This window comes from Apis laboriosa, unplaced genomic scaffold, assembly GCF_014066325.1.
Source record: "Apis laboriosa isolate Shangri-la unplaced genomic scaffold, ASM1406632v1 scaffold4_cov146, whole genome shotgun sequence".
Lineage (NCBI taxonomy): Eukaryota > Metazoa > Arthropoda > Insecta > Hymenoptera > Apidae > Apis > Apis laboriosa.
Genome location: NW_025223501.1, coordinates 3,491,479 through 3,509,956, shown reverse-complemented (window position 1 = coordinate 3,509,956; position 18,478 = coordinate 3,491,479). Strand labels below are relative to the sequence as shown.

The window sequence follows — 18,478 nt, the reverse complement described above, 5'->3', positions numbered from 1 at the left end:
TATTATTATTGGACTCGAGGATGAGTCGTTGAATGAGAATTTTTGAGATTGGGACGACGCCTTCGATCGAGATTACGGTGACGAAAACGGTGCCTGTCTTTCGAGAATAGTGGTCATAGAGGTTTATTTACGTACCTGAGAATATGACAATGGCCGTCAACAACGCGTACTCGGCGTTGTTCACTTTCATGGCGTACATCTGCCGGCAGAAATGTAGCAAATCCTCGATCGTCTCGCCCATACCTGCCACGGTATAGCTGTCCTTTGTGTAAGGCTGATTATTGGCGAATATTATGCTGTCCGTCTGCACGTCGTACTTCCTCGCCATTCGAAGCATCATCACCTCGCTGGAGCAGGCCTTGAGCAGAGCGATCTGATCCTCTCGCATCAGCTCGTCGAAGCCTGGTAATCTCTTCGAGAACTCGACGATCAATTGAACCGTAAGGATCGTGATCTCGGTGATGTGCCTGAACTTGTAATCACTGATATCCTCTCCTTCCGAGGGCTGATTCTAAATCAATTTATAAATCAATTTATCGATCGATGAAACGCGCACAGATCACGCACGCGCGTGATCGAAACAACAATAATGATAATAATAATAAAAACAAACTATCCGCTTACCGTGATCCTCTTGAGATCTTCCTCACTGGGTTGCTCGTACTCGTTCTGGAAGTAGACGAGCCTGTGTATCAACTCTTCCTGCTCGGGGCTGATCGGTTTCACGTAGCCGTAAGGGCTGACCGGCGTCAAAATTCCACTGCTCCCGGACGTGGACAACGACTCTGCCTCGGCCGGTTCGATCTTCACCCCCATCTGATCGCTCCGTATCCCACTACCCGGGGAGCCGTTCATCGTTGTACTGTTCGGCTTGTCCTTCTCCTGGAACACAAAAAACGTCCCCTCTCCATCTATAAACCATCTGCAATCCTCGACTCGATAGGGGAAAAGGGAGGGGAGGGGGAGGGAAAAAGTGTATAATAATTCCCCGCTCCACCCGAGGATATACCTTTTGCGCCTTCTTCTCTTTGCGCTTCACGGCGCACTGGTATTCAGGGACCACGCATTCAGGCCTCATCCCGACGGTCAAACACTTCTTCAGCCTGCACTCTTGACACTTGCGCCTCATGTACATGTCGATCTCGCAATTGTTCCCGTATTTACACTGATAGACCGCGTTCTTGGTGATGCTTCGCCTGAAGAAGCCCTTGCACCCCTCGCAGGTGAGCGCGTTGTAGTGGTAGCCGGAGGCACGATCGCCGCACACGAGGCACAACTCCTCCTGCTGCCTCGGGGTCGGTCCCTTCTTCTTCCTTGCGTCGCAGCCGTCGCTGCCTCCGCCTCCACCCCCGCCGCCGCCGCCTCCGCCGCCTCCTCCTCCTCCTCCTCCTCCTCCTCCGCCTCCTCCACCTCCGCCTCCGCTGCTCCCATACCCGTTCAAAGAGCCAGGCTGCGACAACTCGTCCCTACCTGCCGACAAGACGTTCAAAATTCCCGTCAGAACACGAAATTTCGATTCGAGGTGTTATTATTGTATCGATGTTGTGTCGATCTATTATTATTGTTGTTGTTGTTGTTGTTACGAAAATTCTGGTTTCGTTACGTATGGCAAGGGCGATTTCTCTAACACGTTCGCACGTGTTACGCATTTGTTCTCGGTAGAGATACCTAAAAATATTGAATATCTAAAGGGTAATACGATTCCCCCGTTGTCCTAAATTCCATCAGTAACCCGATCTCCCTTGCGTTCCATAAATAGGTGACATCTTTTAAACGTTCCAGTAAACTTTATATATATATATACACATGTACATTTTTCCTCGAATTTTGAGGATATTCAATTTATGGCCCATCGAGAAACCGAGATAATAAATTTTTACGATTTGTTATTATTTCGTTCCCGAAATTTCGTTCGTGAGCGCGCGAACTTTTTTTCCTCTTCTCCAACGATTACGAGGCGCGTTATTGCGCCTCGGACGTTGGCGAACGAGTGTAACGCCGAGTGTGTGTGTGTGTGTGTGACTTTGGTTCGACCACGGGCAAGCGGGTTCTAGTAACCTACGTGGCGACACCGTCTCTATTACCCCGTTTATCTGTGAAACTCGTCGAATGGAACGCCGCGCGGTGGAAGTCACGGTCGGTGAAAGTACGGTGCTGCGCGCTCTGCTCGCGCGTCGCCCTCCACCAACGAGGCGAGGAATCGACGAGGCGAGTTCGGCCGCGTGGTTTCGTGGCCTGTACGGAGGGAATTGTACTGCGCCGCGAGCAATCTCGGCGGGTGTCCGAGATTCTTGAAAAGAACGTAACTCTGTGGGATACCGTTCGTGGCCTCTCTGATCGAAAAAAAATTTAGATTCTATTTTCTAGAAAATCTACTAGATTTTAAATATATATATATATATATATACATATGTTTGGGAGATAGAATTAAAATTGGAACATTTAATTTTGAACGAGAATAGTTTGGATTAAGCCCGGCGTTTTATACTCTTTCTTAATTCAAAATCAGTCATTGTGAGAGATATTTTAAATTCAAGTTAGAAATATATATGTCGGTTGCTAAATATAACGGTTCCAAGATCTGATACCGTTGATCGCTTGACTGATCAAAAATCTAGAGAAAATCTACGATTCTAAATATATGTATAGGGAGGTGGAAATTAAGATGGAATATTTAATTTTGATTAGATTGGATTAGGAAAAAAAAAACAACGATAATTTGCAGGAATAAGAATACTTCCTGTACTTCTGAGTATTAAAAAAAAAAAAGAAAATCTCATTAAAGAAATTTTTAATTCAAATTTTATCAATATTGGTCACTAAGTATATAACTGTTCCAAGATTTGAAACGGATTTCTGATCGTAGTTTATTAAATTAAAATAACACATTCAAAGAAATATAAGTTATTCGATTAATGATTATAAACTTGCTACTCACAAGTTGTAATTGTAAATTTCGTTTAAATACGATCACTTTTTGAAGTCATTAAATTTCTCATCACTTGACGCTTCAGCAAAGATGATGATTTGAATTTCTCTCGAGAAAAGCAAACGTGTGTCGTATATATATCTTTCTCGGCAATTCCGCGAAGAAGAATCCGAAGACGGGTTCCTCGGATCATCCGGAAGTACTGATCACCGTGAAAATATCCGCCTGGAATACTGAGACAGTGACCAGGCTAGATGGTCACTCGGTTATTACCCCTTCTTCATCGTTCTGCAGACTTTAATTTTGCAATCGTTTCTCTTTTTCCATTTCTCTGCTCTCTTCGAGACTTTCGTTTATTCTTGTTAAATTTTTTCCTGTTACTTAACTTTCTTACGATACGATAACCGGGATCTTTTGAAGATTCGTATCTTCGAAAAAAAAAGTAAGATCGTAATAATTATAAATTAATTCTTTTTTAAGCATTACATTGAGATTTTTATCTTTCGAATTTTTAGTTTTCAGAACGATTTAAAAATAAATATTCGTATTATCGATTGAAAAAAAAATTCGAAAACAACATTTTAGTAAGCATGACTCGATAAAAATTAAGTTAACGTTGATCAAACAAACATCGATCATCTAAGAAATTCCAATTTGTTATTAACGTTTCCTACGTCTTAAGATCCGTGTTAAGAACAAAATATTTTTCTGGTAACAAATTGGTAACGAAACTTCGAGATTCTTGGAATCTCTGACGACAGAGATTCTGTTGCATCGGAGAAACCAAAGGCCAATAAATTATTGGTACCGACCTGACACTGGCACAAAATTGATACCTACGCCGGTTTGTGTACATATTAGCAAGTAGTACATAACGATTCTATATAGAGCGAGCAGGCCATCATTTCAAATGCCCCAAACAGGTTTCCTTGCTACTTAACATTGGCTCGCTGTTGGTATTCATGCTAGTTTCTGACGCGGAATAATATTATCAAAATATAATTCAACGTTTGTTGCAATGATTAACGAAAGTTAGAGTTAATATCGTGATTTATCATTACTGAAAATTTAATGAAATTTTCTTTCCTCTTCGATGTATTTTTTTTGAGAAATTAAACAATCGATTTATCGATTAACGAATTGTAAGTTTTTTTTCGTGTCTTTGAATTTTATTTATAATCATTGTGTAATTTATATTCGAATTATTTGATAAAAATTTAATATAATTTTGATTCATTTTTTTAAATTATCGTAATTAAAAAAAAAAGAAATTCTAATTTAAATGTATAATCAGGAATCGAAATTTAAAAGATTCATTCCGTATGAATAATCTGCAAGAATCTTTACAGCTATCTTGCTGCTGACCTTGACACTGACTTCTTTTCACCAAGCCTGTGTATTTATAGAGTGCAAGATGGAGAATCATAGTCTGAGGGGCTCGAAGAAAGAGTCTGGAATCTCTCAGTGTAACTAAACAATTTGAATTCATGCACGATGTGGCAATGACTTTTTATCCGTTTCCATAAATGTACAAAACACTTCGATCTCTATTTAAAGTTCCTTTTCCGTCTCTTAAAATTCGTGTTGGAACTTGGACAAATAAGATTTCCATTCGTAATGTGGTTAAATCTTGCTTAGAATTTGAATGGCAAGCAAAATTTGATCGAATTCTATCTTTACTTATTCAACAATGCCAAACGTTCTAGATTCCTTCCTCGAATTCCTAAACAGAATTTCGAGGCACTCTGAGGCACTAGCATACCACACGAGTTCGATCATACATGCAATGGCGCAGTGAACTCATCTGGAAGTTTATTTTAAACCCGTAACACGAAAATTTCACTGTTCTCGCTTCTCTAAAACTTATAACGAACGTTCAAACCGACAAGTGTACGAAATTTCAACAAAACTCTAAATCATCGTCTTTTCGCACTTGCAAAAACAACTCGACTCGAAGATCAATACCTATATAGCTAAAACTATATAATATCGATGATAAAACCGATTGAAAAAAAAAAAAAAAAATATACATGAAAATATTTAAAGAAAAGAAGAACGAATAATAATCCTCAAAAATTACAAAATTCAATTGCGATAATAATTTTTATTATTAAAAGAGGGAAAAAAATTTCTTCTCAGAAGCAAAAGTAACGAACGACACGTAGGAAACTCGATCGCATAGTGTCGGTTTCTCCAGAATCTAGAGGACAATCTAACAAGTGTAGAAGCCTCTGTACAACCGCTATATACGACTCAACGTGGCCGCTCGCCTTCTATACTCTATACGCAGCAAAGTTTCCGTGCTGGTTAGTAGCTCTCTCACGGCGGAGCAGTGAGCGGCCTTGACTCTGGCTGGATGCCTGTGACTGTGTAGCCGCGCAGGTACCTCTTCTACACGCGTGCACGTTCCTTAGCACGCGTCCTTCTCGATCCTGCTGGCCCGCCTAACAGACAGCGAGTCTTCGCCTCTCTCTCTCTCTCTCTATCTCTCCGTCGCGCAACTGGCTCCCTCCCTTCCCCCCCACCGCTCCTCCAACACACAGATCCTCCTCTTTCCCTCTCGTCTCCTTTCGCCTGCTCGCGTCTCTACCGATCCGTGCTGTCGCTCTTGCCAACAGAGGAAAGCTAAAACGGGCCAGTGAGCACTGCTTCTTGCAGCCGAGCCTCTATTCCACTCTCCTTCTTCTCTAGAGGGGAGGGAAGGGAGGGAGGGGGGAGGAGGCGACGAGAACGACGTCCTGGGATAGAGTTCCTTCTTGTTGACTGGCAGAACCGAGTAACCAGAACTGCTATTCTTTGCGGTTTTTGGCGATTTCTCATTCACACCCCAGGCTTTCACATTGCACACTAGCTTTTTAAAGGGGAGTCTGGTGTTCAACTTGGACCAGATCGTTCTTCTTTTGTTTCAGATTTGATGAATTCGCGATCGGAGAAATTTATCGGATCGAGGAGAAATAACGCGTTTTTTCCTTTTTTCCTTGCGAGCCGTGCAACTTTTTAACGAAGTTCTTTCTTCGGAGAGAGTTCGCAATGACAATGATTGGCCTCGAGAGTTGAAATTGGAATAAATCGTCGAATTTTTGATATTCGAACGTTTTCAGAGAAAATTACAAGAATATGAAAATCGACAGGATAAAACTTCGTAACTGGAGGAAAAAAAAAAAAAGTTGGAATCGATAGATCGATCGATCGACCAACGACAATTCTCATCAGATCAGAATTGTAAGAAAAGAAAAAAAAAAGGTTTCATCAATTTCGGAGAGATCGAAGAAACTTTTTCGTTAAATACGTAAGCGCGCGTACGGGAAGAGCAACAGGATCGAGGACTAAGTGACTACGACGCTGGGACAAGATGGACGACTAGCGGCACATCGCTCTAACGCCGCTGACTATCATTCAGGTCTCCACGGAATACACGAGCGAGCAGAACGCATTATTCCAGCCTTCTATTTCATTCTCGTCACATTTCGTGGCGGCTCTGCTGCGTATCATTTCGACATTAAAATTCATCGCACGCGCGCGCGCGCGCTCATGATTTCAGCATCGTCACCGCTACCACGGCTAAAATAATATTGGGCGAATTATGAAATTCGCGTGCAACGATCTCTCTGCCGCTCTTCTCGGAATAATCCACCTTTACGCGGCTTCGTATCTCGCCGCGTGGCCATTTAACTCCTCCTCGCCAACTATCCTCCTCGCAATAATTTTTCTTTCTTATCTCATCTTCTTTCCTTCTCTACCCTCGACGCAAAAAATTCTGCTATTCCGTTTTATTTTATTAACGCCTCGACTCTAAGGAATTTCACGAGGACGTGTATACAGCCACGCTCCTACGATAATAATCCTACGTGTTGCAAAATCGGTGGAAACGAGAGCGCACGCGACCTTGCCCTACCCTCCCCAGTCCCTTTAAATGGCGGCATCCATCGGTATGTTTCCATTCTGCACGATATACACACGGGCACGTAACTAATGGATGTCATATCCGGTCACGGTATTACGATCTGATAAGATCTGGGAACAAAAGGAAAGATGCGGCCAACACGCGACGGCCATCTTCGCAATTAGAAGATAAACATGGGTGCAGTTGCATGGGGAAAAAAAAAAAAAAAAAAAAAAAAAAGGAAAAAAAATTCCATTCCCATTCTGTTGCAAAAAAATTTCGTTCTGATCTTAAGTCAAAAAAATTAAAAATTTTAAAAAGATTCGAGGAGGATCCTATTGTTACACCGGGGCTCTATTGTTTGTTGAAAGGTTGAAAAAAAATCGTGGATGGAAGAGCGGAGAGACAACGGAGGAACGGTCTCACGAAAACGCGCACAGGAAATCCATGAATCACCAACGACGAATTTATTTTCGTTGGAACGAAATCCTACGCAACCGTGGACGACTTTGAAGGCCTCGAAAACTCATTTCGTATTCCCGGTGGGCCGCTCAACCGTATGTTGAAACTTCACCCGCGGCTCTTTAATCCACCTCGTCTTTCCAGATTCCGTCGAAAATATTATATATGTGCTCCCGGTGGCGACTGACCGACGCTAATTTTCCACTTTCGAAATCCCCCCCCATCATTCCTTCCATTCCTTTTTACTTTTCCACGCGCGTTTAGTCTTGGAAATTAATCCAACCAACCTGGCTGCATTATTCTCTCCACGCCGTTTCAATTAACACGATTTAAACTGAAGAAACTGTGTACTTTTATTTCGTAAAAGAAGAATTTTCTCCTTTTCTCAAAACTTCGAAAATTTGAAATTGAATCACGAGAAACGAATTATTTTCTCCCTAGAAAAATATCGATTATTATATATATATATATATATATATATATATATATAAATATGTGGAACAAGTATTTGAAAAGCAACCGGGAAAGACGATCATTCCCCCCTTCCCCCCTCGAATAATATTCGTCGACTACGGTAAACGGACTTGGGAAGTTAATGGAACAAAATGATTTCCAGCGTTTCATTGCAACCGCTGCTAGAGGTTCAGCTGAGCGTGACACTGGCTCTGGCCATGATAGAATTTATCCTTGAACTAGAGTGGCGAGCCGCGACTGCAACTCTTCTTCGAGAGGAGGAGAGGAGGAAAAATATCTGCGCGCGACGCGAACAGTGACCATAGGATATATAGTCGATAAAAGAGCGAAGAAAGAAAGAGAGAGAAAAAGAAAAAAAAAGGTAATAAACGTTCAAAACAAAATGATTTACCGGTGTATTCGTTTATCACCTCGGTCACCAGTGCAAAAATTTACACGTTCGAAAGCGTTTCGGTCATGGATCTTTCCGATTTTTCTTATCGCGTTCCCCAAGGACAAAATGGCGAACGAACGATGTAAAGCGAGCTATCGAGCCTCGTTATTGGTTTGCGACTCGAGTACCTTACGAGCTTTACGATCCATTCTGATTTACAGGTTCCTGTCACAGATCGTGGACAGTCTGTTACGCGAAAGTCGCCACGCGGACATACCGGATACGGTACTTTTACCGGAGGGAATACCACCTTCGTGCCAGCGCAGAGAAAACGTGCATACCGTCCATCGTTGTCTCAGGGTCTCCCAACTTGCTACCTCTTCCCCTCTCCTTTTAAACGACACGCGTCGAGCGTATCTCTATCCCAGTATTTCGTACAATGCTTTTTATGGTAGTAATAACAATAAATGATTCTAGGAAAAAGAAAGAGAAAAAATTCGAATATTCGGTTGGAACGAATACGAGTTAGTTTTTTAACCGAAATGGAGAAAAATTCGAGCGTGGTTCGTCCGTGTCCCAGTTCGACGTGGATGACATAGGCATCGGTTCCCGAGTTGAATAAACTATATGAAACACGTAGCGCGACGTTGTCGTCGTCGTTTGCCGTGAAAGTAATAAATGTGACAAGAACGTACGATTAATCACTCTCGCGGGTGTCTCACACTTGCGAAACTTGGTCTACTTGGTAAACTTGGTCCTGGCGTTTAAGTTTGGTCCGTTGCCAACGTGACTCATTTCCAGGTGAAACTGAAAATTCAGCCGATCATCGAACGATTAATTACGAAAGGTGAACGAAAGGAAACCGATTCTCTGGGATTCGATCTCCGATCGTTCGTTTCTTTTCGTATTTTCGACCCGGTGACTAACGTTTCGAACGTTTTCAATCGCGTTCGAAATAGACACGTTAACGTCTAGACACGTGGTGGCGAGGTTGGATGCAATCTACATAGTTAAAAGTTCATTTATGCGGCAGCGTTTAACGAAACGATTTTATCGATAGAGGTTGTATCCCCGATACTCTTTTTATTTATTTATTTATTTATCGTATATTGTAACGACGAGTAATTATTTTCTCGAAAAAGGCTCGAAAAGAATTTTGAATCGACGGTATTAAAAGTTGGAATTGCAGCTATTAATTACAGTTGTAGAGTTGAAAAGGTGTGAATGGCACAATGGTTGAAAGAAGGATCTGCATGTCGGATGGTAGAAGAGATATTGAAAGAACACGCATCATTCTGCTCTTCGACGCGACAATGTTTGCCGAAGGAAACAATATACACGTCCGATTGACGCAGAATGGCATTCGCGAGATGTAGTCTGCAAGGTCTGAATATAGACCGGTGTATTTTAACCCTAGCTACTCTAATTACTCCCCGCTTGATGGCCAGCCAATTCCGACTTATTTTCACCGTTCATTTTCTCGCAAGTACCTTTAACGTCACTTTTCTCCCCTTAACTCCCCTCAACTCAGCCCCTCGTATTAACCCACTTATTAACGCATCGAATTAATCAAATCCTCTCACCGCCAATATAAACTCTAAACCGCAGCTGCAACATTTCTTTCGGTCGCTTGATTTTTCAGATAGCGTCGTGTAACACGTTAAATACTTGTGATCTTCGAATTTCTTAAAAAAAAAAAAAAAAAAAAAAGAAAAATATTTCGATAAATAACTCGTTTGAAGAAAATGAAAAAAGATTCTATGATTCTCTTCTCTGATGATAACTCGAGACGAGTCGTATAGTCAACGTGAAATATATTTTTCGAGGGATTCCTCGACAATTTCCATCCAGGCAAGTGCGCGTCCAGATGAGTTGAGAACCATCGTTTCACGGGTTGATATCGTTTCCCGTGTACTATACGTGGCTCGTTACCATTCCTTACACGATTCACCGATACACGCGACCGCACGCTCACACACACGATACACCATTTGACGACCACTGACGACGACCCACTTCCACTGTCTGGCCGCTCGTTTTGTTGCTTCAGGTTTAATTCTAAAGTAGTTTTCCCGCGTCGAAGGAAAAGTTGCTACGGATCCAACAACGGCTCGTCGAGAGTATCGAGAGAACGCTTTTTTTCCCTCCTCCGCCCTTCCCCTCCCTCCTCCTCCTGACCTGAAACTTTACACCGATCCACCGATCTTTTAGTTTAGTTTTTTTTCCACCGCTCTGAAGCGAAGGTTGGGAAGAAAAATAACGACGAGCTTTTAAGGCGATATCAAAGGCATTATCGATTAACTAGATGCACGTTTCGCAGCTTGATAAATCAATATCGCCTAATATCGTATAGTCTAACGAGAATATCTTAAAGATTCAGAATAGAGTAATGTTCTTTAAGTTCTTTAAGTTTCGATCGTAATACTCTCTCTCTTTCTTCGTTCATTCGCGCCTATATGAATTATAAAAACACTTTCAACGAATCGATTTCTCAAACAAAAAAAAAAAAAAAAAAAAAAGGGGGGGGGGGGAAATAAATGGCATCGCGTTCGAAATCAAATTTAAACCCGTTTGGATGACGAAAAGTCTTAGAAATTTAAATGAGAAGTTGTCCCATTACGCCACAGTTTCGAGTTCGGTCGAACGAGATACACACGTGGATACCTAAGCTAGGAGACCTCGATTTAGAAGGAAGGAAAGAAAGAAAGAAAAAAAAACAAAACTCGATCACCTTATAAAATACAACCTGATACATTGGATTATCGTCCTTTCCTTCCACGCGATCGAGTCTCTTCTTTCTCGAGTGAGAGTGACCTACTGACCTCTTCCTGCCTTTTTCTCTCTTTCCCTCTCTTACCCCTCCTCACACCTTAATTTGGCCCTTCCCCTCCCCTTTTTCTCTTATTATACGTGCTAAGAAGCATCTCGTGGAGGAAATATATACGTGGAAAAAGAAATCGATGACCAAATTTTTTTTTTTTTTTTTTTTTTTGATACGAATCGAGTTAAAGATTAATTATTATTAAGTAATTATTCTCGTGTAATAAATATATTTGGTCTAATTTATTGTTTGGAAAGTTGTTTGAACGAGGGATTAATTTAAGAATGATTCGTTTGGCACGAATTGTAATAAAAATTGACGATATCATGGATTAAGAGTTGAAGAAAAATTTAAAAAATTTTCTATTTCAATAAGTCATCGAGATGAATTAAATATTATGAAATAACAACTACATATTTTATATTTTTACAGATGAAATTGTCTCGTTTAAACTCGCTTTCTACTAGCAATTTACTAACGTGACAACAAAGAAACGACAAAAAGCGAAAGATGCGAATTAAATCTAAATATTTAATGTCGGCTGGTAATTTGTGCAGAAACGAATTAAACAGTAACGTTATGAATCCTTGTAATTGTGCGTCTTCAAATAATTAGCATCATTAAAATCTTCTTTAATATCACTGTTATTCATCATCTATTATTCGTTATTAGTCATTTTTCTTCGAAAAATATATCTGAAGAAGATTAGGAATGAAATCGTTGCACGATCGTATAAAAAGTTCAAAACAGAAAGAAACAAAAACAAAAAAAGAAAAAAAAAGAAGGTCTTATATTTGCACATGAAAATTTAATTTAAAAATATTTATCACCTTTTCCAACTTGCGAGTAAATATAAAAGAAATAAATGACTACGTATAAAGTAACGATTTACATAGTTATTTGAATAAAAATTTATTTCGAAGATGCTTATGTGATTAATATAATCGGATGATTAATACGGAAAAAAGTTGTGGAATTCATAAGGATTCCGTTTCGAAGATTTTTAAAACGGATTATATCTATTTAAATTTGAATATAATGAATAAAAGATTAAACGCTTAGACGTTAAATTAACAAGTATCGTCAAATTTTTTTTCTTTTTTTTATTGGTAACTCAATAATAACTTTTGAAATCATGCAACGATACAGATGAGATTTTACCGTGTTAATCAATCGAGATTTTTGCCAATGATATTTCGTGAAAAAAATATTGTCACGGTTCATTCCCCTCGAGCGTCGCAGACGTGCAAATTGGACGAGTAAAGCTTCAAAAATTAATGAGACTCGGGCAGAAATCAGCGTCGAAAAACGTGCAAAAATTTTTGCGGCTGCGTCGTCCTTTCACATTCCGTGTCGCACAAATACGGCTAGTTCTCTGGAACTTTCCTAATTACTTGCAAAGAATTGCGCGTAATGATTGCAAATTACGAAACAGATCCTCCTACTTTGGCATTTATTCTTTTATCTTTTTTTTTTTTCTTTTTACATTCGACCTAACGAAATGACCGAAGGCAAATAGGAATATTCCATTCTGCTAAAATTGCTAAAATTAGTTCTTTTACAACCGAAATACGAAAATTAAAATACGAAAGATATTTTTATCTTGTTTTTTTTAAACATTGGATAATAACATTGGATAATAACGAAATGTCAGGGAATAAAGTTTTCTTCTGAAAGGTCAGAATATTCGAATGTTACGGAATATAATAAGATATTTTTCAAACACTGAATCAGATCTATTGTTAAATGTGAAAATCTATCTATTAAATTACGTTCACAACATCGATTGTATATTATCATATTCGCGATAATTAAATTCTAATAATCGAAAGCGATAAATAAAGATACCGTCGATCCGATAGAAAACAATTTTTCGATTATATTATTCCTTCGACCAAACATATGTGACCTATCTAAAAAAATTACCCATACACTGCTTACTTCAAACGGTTATAATTTTGTTTATATAATTCCAAACTTCAATCGATAGCGTAACGATTGAAAATTTGAAAATTTAATTCACAATCGATCATCAATTTACATTAACAAAAACAAACATATAATAAAACTGAATCAATCTTCTACACTTTCCAACTGTTATTAACACACATATATAACATATATAAACAAAATTATAACCATTCGAAATAAATGTATTAACGTACGAATACTTTTTTTTTCCAGATATACCGTACGACCAAGACTCCTAATACGAGTCGAACCGAGCAAAACAATAATGGGAGGGGGGAGAGGAAAAAAAAGTAGAGAAAAGAAACAAAATTCCTTCGTCCTCTATCGAGTCTCCTTCGAGAGAACGGTTACGTATATTACGAGGCACGATTTGGAACGAGTTTCGAATGGTTTTCTTTTTCGTGTCCGTGGCCAGTTTCTCCACACACAACACGGACACAACGGCGTCTAACGGTCCACCGTCGCCGAATATTCGTGGCCGAATATTTACGAATCTCCCTACGAATCTAGCACGTTCGAAGGAGGCGATCGGTATTATCCCCGTTCTCGCGTGGAATTCGATGACCCATTTCGAGAGGGACGAGGCATCACGTGCACTTCGGGGCCCGAACTACTCTGGCATCTCGATTACGGGGCGTCGAGGAACGATCCACCACGTGCACTCACTCGATTGCATTCACAGAACTGTAGGGATGGGATGGGAGGAACGGCCTCCTGGGGGGAGTGGAAACCGATTATCATCGATTAAACAAGAGAACAGTAGACGATCCTTTCGATTTGGTTGTTGGCTTTAAAAATTGCGACCGATTCGAGAGACCTTTCGTCGATGGATGGATTATTTTTGATTGAAAATTTTCCAAACACATTCACGATATTTCACATAATCACCAAATTAAGCGTTTTAGTTTGATTTAAATTAACTCGAAAGAAGAAATATTTGATATTCAAAATATTTTTATTTTGAAATAGCTTTTTTCTTGAATCTTCAATCATCACCGAAATAAATCCACTATTGTATAGCTAATAGCATAGTTTAACTATGTTATGTTTTCTAGATTAAAAGAAAAAATTGCCTAGAATTCCCAAAAATAGAACGCGATAAATAATTCCCTAGAACTTATAATAATAGAACATCGATACAGAGTAAGAAATTTTTTTATAAAATTTTTCTGCGCGAGATCTTATATAAAGACAAAAAAAAAAAAAAAATGTTACAAGATAAGAAGAATAACCTGTTTGTGGTGAATCATTCGCAGGAGGAAAAACCGAAGGACCGTGACCTAGTTTCCGGGTCATCGGTACCGCGACTGCAAACGAAAACACAATGGTCCCACCGCGAGCAGAGCACTGACATATACGTGACACAACGTGTTATTTAAAGCTGATATATACATACCAGCGGTGGACACACGTCACACGATGCAATAAACCCGTGAAGAGAGCATGAGAATGAAAATGATGAGACGAAACATCGAGAAGGAAGGGAAGGTGTTCACTCTCGTTTATTCGAGAAATTTATCGAGTTTTCGATACATTAGGATTTCATCATTGAAAAATTATTATTCGAATTAAAGATTGCATTTGCTATGACTTAGAATTTCCACGTTTGAACCGAGTCCAATGAGAATTTTATTCAAAGGAATTTATCCTGTTGACGCTATGATAATTAAATCCAAGAATTTATGGATTATACTTTGAATTAATTTTTGAATAAAATTTTCTAGACAATGAGATATTTATACATTTTTCGATATTTTTGTCATTTTAAAAATAAGAAAAAAAACAATAACGAACTATTGATCATAATTTAATTTAGACCTTTTAAAATCTCGTTCCATTAATCGAATAAATATAAATTAACTACTAGACTTAATTAGAGGATGTTGACTCATTGTGATAAAATAAGAGAACTACTAAGTTTCTGAACTGACAGAATAAACGACAGAGAGTTACGTATATATAAAATGCGTCATCGTGTACGTCATGTCTTGGATGCAATGATCTACGATAATTAAATTACGAAGTTATGGAAATCGATAATTAAACATTCTAGGAAATAATTTTAATACGTTTCGTGCGATCTTAATTAATCTTGTAAACCTTTACGTCGCTTGGTTCAAAAGATTGATCATTCTTCATAGAATGTTTTTAATTATCGGTAATTATGCTCTTTTGAGATCATTTCTCCAGTTTCAAAATTTTAATATTGATCAAGTATTGATCAAGTAAATATTATTTTTATATAATAATTATTACTATCAAACAAACTCAGATAGTCTATAAGAACTTGTCGTCAATCAAGATCATCTGAAGATCACAATCGTATCTTTAAAGATGTGTATCTTTACGGAATCATAAAGTAAAAATTGTAAAATTAAAAATTGAATCTTTTTAATTCATAAAAAAACTAAAAAAAATTTTAATTCAAATTATCAAAGCATTATAAATGTACTATATATACTAGAATTATATATATGTAGAAAAATTCTTTGGCATGGACAAAACTATAAAATTTTTATTTGAGAATTTCTCATAATATAAAAAAAAATTGATCATTTGCAAAGTAGACAATCATTCAACAAAACAAACACAAGTTTCAGGAAGTTTGTGGATTGCAATATGTAAGTCGTAACACAATGATAACGGGGGGAAAAAATAAAACGCTGAAATGAGAAATTAAAAAGGAAGCGAACAAATAAAAAAAATATTGATAAAGAAATAAAAAAAAAAAAACGGATATACACCACAAAGATGGTGGAATTGTGCAATCGGCGCCAGGTATGGTGCAACATGGCGCAATCGATGACGAATGCCGTTACGGGGTCCTATGAGGACGTTGTTTCTCGCTTTTGATCCGGTTCGATCGGCCTCGACACGATTTCCCGCTAAAGAAAAAGAAAACCAGGTAAAAATAGGCACGCCTGGTATTTCGAGAGAGAAAAAAAGAAAAAGAAAACAACAACACCAGTTTCGTCGCTTTCTAACGAAACACCGAGCTAACGTGTGTAGGTCGATCACCTTTAAAGGACGTTTATTGGCTGGCAGAGGCGGTCAACTCTTCGACTTTCGATCCCTCAAGCACATTTTATTTCAATTGTTTTAAGTTTTTCAAGAAATAGAATTAATTGAAAAAAAATTTTTATAATTGAGTTATAATTGATTTTAATTTTAAATTAAATTGGAATTAAAAGCAAAAATGATTATTCCATTATAATATGAAAAGATTATGTGAATAAATAAAAACATCGAAGTAGAGAAAAGTTACATTAAAATTAAAATTCATTCATTTTTTTTCTTTTTTTTCCTTTTCTATTCGACTTTATACAAAAAATAAAAGATAATATTGCTAATTATAAGAAGCATAAATTAATATTTGCAGGTTTACTAAATAAAACATTTTTTTTTCTTTTCTAGCCAATTAAAAGTTTTCCAAATGAAAAATAGTCTCTATTTAAATTCGTTAGATTTACTCTTGAACAAAAAAATCCTTTAAAAATATAATCAGAAAAAATAATATCCATCAAAATTTCTATAAAGATTCATTTCGTAATTTAAAAATCTAAATAGCAAGAAAGGAAAATCGTATAATTTTTGTTTAAAAGAATGACATTGGCAAAAGCATCCTGATACGCGACAATTCAAGTGCAAGTATCAACGATTCGCTTACGTAACGCGATAAATGGTACACGATGGAGAGAAAAGTCACCAATACACAAACCTTCGATGGGGGTGGTGAATGGTGAGGCAGGATCGGTGACCGTTGGCAACACTGTAGTAGTAGTTGTAGCGGTGATGGTAGCCCGATAATGATCCCCATTCGTTTGTAGACCCCGATGAAGGTCTAAATCCCACAGCTGGAGTTCTTCGCTCTTCACAACCGCACTTTCCGGCGTGGAGGGTTGAAAATTCGGCGGTGGCGATAACACGCCGCTGCTTGAAACTTCTGGACTCGACTCCTGCAGACTTCCGGTGTGCCTGTTACCCCATCGTCGCTTAATCCCTGCGACAGGCACACGAGGCACCGTCTGCAGCATCTCGTCAGCCTGCTCCACCTTCAGGACCACCGTTTGCTGTTCCTTCGACTCCACCGTCTCAATTTCCGTCGTCACTTCCGTTGGGAAAAAAATCTCGGCCACTGTGCCGTGTCGCACGCACAGCGGCTTTATTGTTCACGTATAACTACGTGGTCTCGTTTAACGTTCGATTATTTCCTCAGATTTTTCCTTTCGCGACGGCGTGCAATACACTCTGTTTACACGAGGTACGAAACTACTACGCTAGTCGTTGACCTCGATAATTCGTTCGTCGACCGAAATTGCGGCAAGGAATACGAGGTCAGGGCAGCGCGAGAGAATCGATTCACTGTCAAGAGTCCATGGTCCCCGAGCTCTCACGCATCGTCCGTCTCGCTTGGCCGCGCTGCTTTTCCTCGTGTCCCTCTTCCTCTACGCAACAGCACGCTGCACGAACACATATATCGTCAGAGGCCGTTTCTCTGTGTGTACGTATATGTGCGATAAACGCCTGTATATGTGAACGTAGACAGGGAGCTCGTGACGGGAGACTACGATCGTCTTCGTTTCGCCTCGGTTGCTCTCGTTTCTCTTTCTCTCTCCCCTGCTCTCGGCTCCTCTAATGGCGGCCAAGCAGCCACGGAGTGTCGGTCATCGAAGAAACGGGGTCACGATCGCGCAAAAGGGAACGCAGTAGACGCGGGCGGTAGGGAGAGAGGGAAGGAGAGAGAGAGAGAGAGAGAAAGAGATGACGTACAGGCAGCCAGTGAGCAAGCCTGTTTATCTTTCTCTATCACAGGCACGCCGCGTTGTTCGAGAACGTCAACCAGCCGAATAGCCGTGGTAGAAATGCATGATTTTCACTGGCGAAATTCTCCGTATCTGAGGCTGCGCACGATCGACGAGAACGGACAGTCGGTACTCCGTGTATCGAGGTCACCAGCAGAACGTGTGTACGTTCGTTCGAGCGAGTCTCTTTCTTGTTCGTTCCACTTTTCCGTCACGCTGATATGCGCCACTCTTTCTCTCTTTCCTTCTTCTCGTTTTCCTCCACGCTGCTCCGTCTTCACCAACCTTCTCTCTCTCACTCCTTTTCTACGACCGAGTTTCTCGTCGTATCCTTTTCTCTTTCTACTTTCTCGTTTTCTCTTTGGTGCAACCACGCACACATATGCACTTATCTCCACACCACCTTTACGACAATTTCATATCTTTTTCTCTTTTTTTCTCTGGAATGATCACTGTAGAAGAACAGATGAGAAGAAGTACGAAGACATCTTTCTTGTTTTACTCGAGCTTTGCATACCGCGCAATGCTCATCCACGATACGCACGTGTACATTGACGACAATCGTGCGAGAGCTCGATTGTGCGACGCATAAACAAAACACGACGATGTAGCAATGCGTTACGTCACACTTAGGGGCATACACTCACACGCGTGCACACAAATTTTATACGGCTCTGCCGGCGATACTCCGATAATGCAATCAACACAGATACACACAAACACACACTCACACACACGTGAATGTTAGGTGTTTCTCTTTATT

General features: G+C 39.5%; 1 protein-coding gene across 2 annotated transcripts in view; it reads right to left on the bottom strand.

Annotated features, from left to right (window-relative positions):
* LOC122717170 (ecdysone receptor) overlaps positions 1 to 18,478 on the bottom strand; it is a 103,368-nt gene that overhangs the window by 5,777 nt on the left and 79,113 nt on the right. Inside the window, exons 1-4 of one of the 2 annotated variants that reach the window (XM_043940984.1) lie at positions 16,632 to 18,478; positions 1,010 to 1,470; positions 625 to 882; positions 136 to 511 (exon numbers count right to left, since the gene is read on the bottom strand). The exon at positions 16,632 to 18,478 is cut by the window's right edge and continues 72 nt beyond it. In XM_043940984.1, coding sequence (XP_043796919.1) covers positions 136 to 511; positions 625 to 882; positions 1,010 to 1,470; positions 16,632 to 16,947 — 1,411 coding nt within the window. In that variant the 5' untranslated portion in view covers positions 16,948 to 18,478. The remainder of the gene's footprint in view (positions 1 to 135; positions 512 to 624; positions 883 to 1,009; positions 1,471 to 16,631) is intronic. The other variant, XM_043940983.1, reaches the window with a different exon arrangement.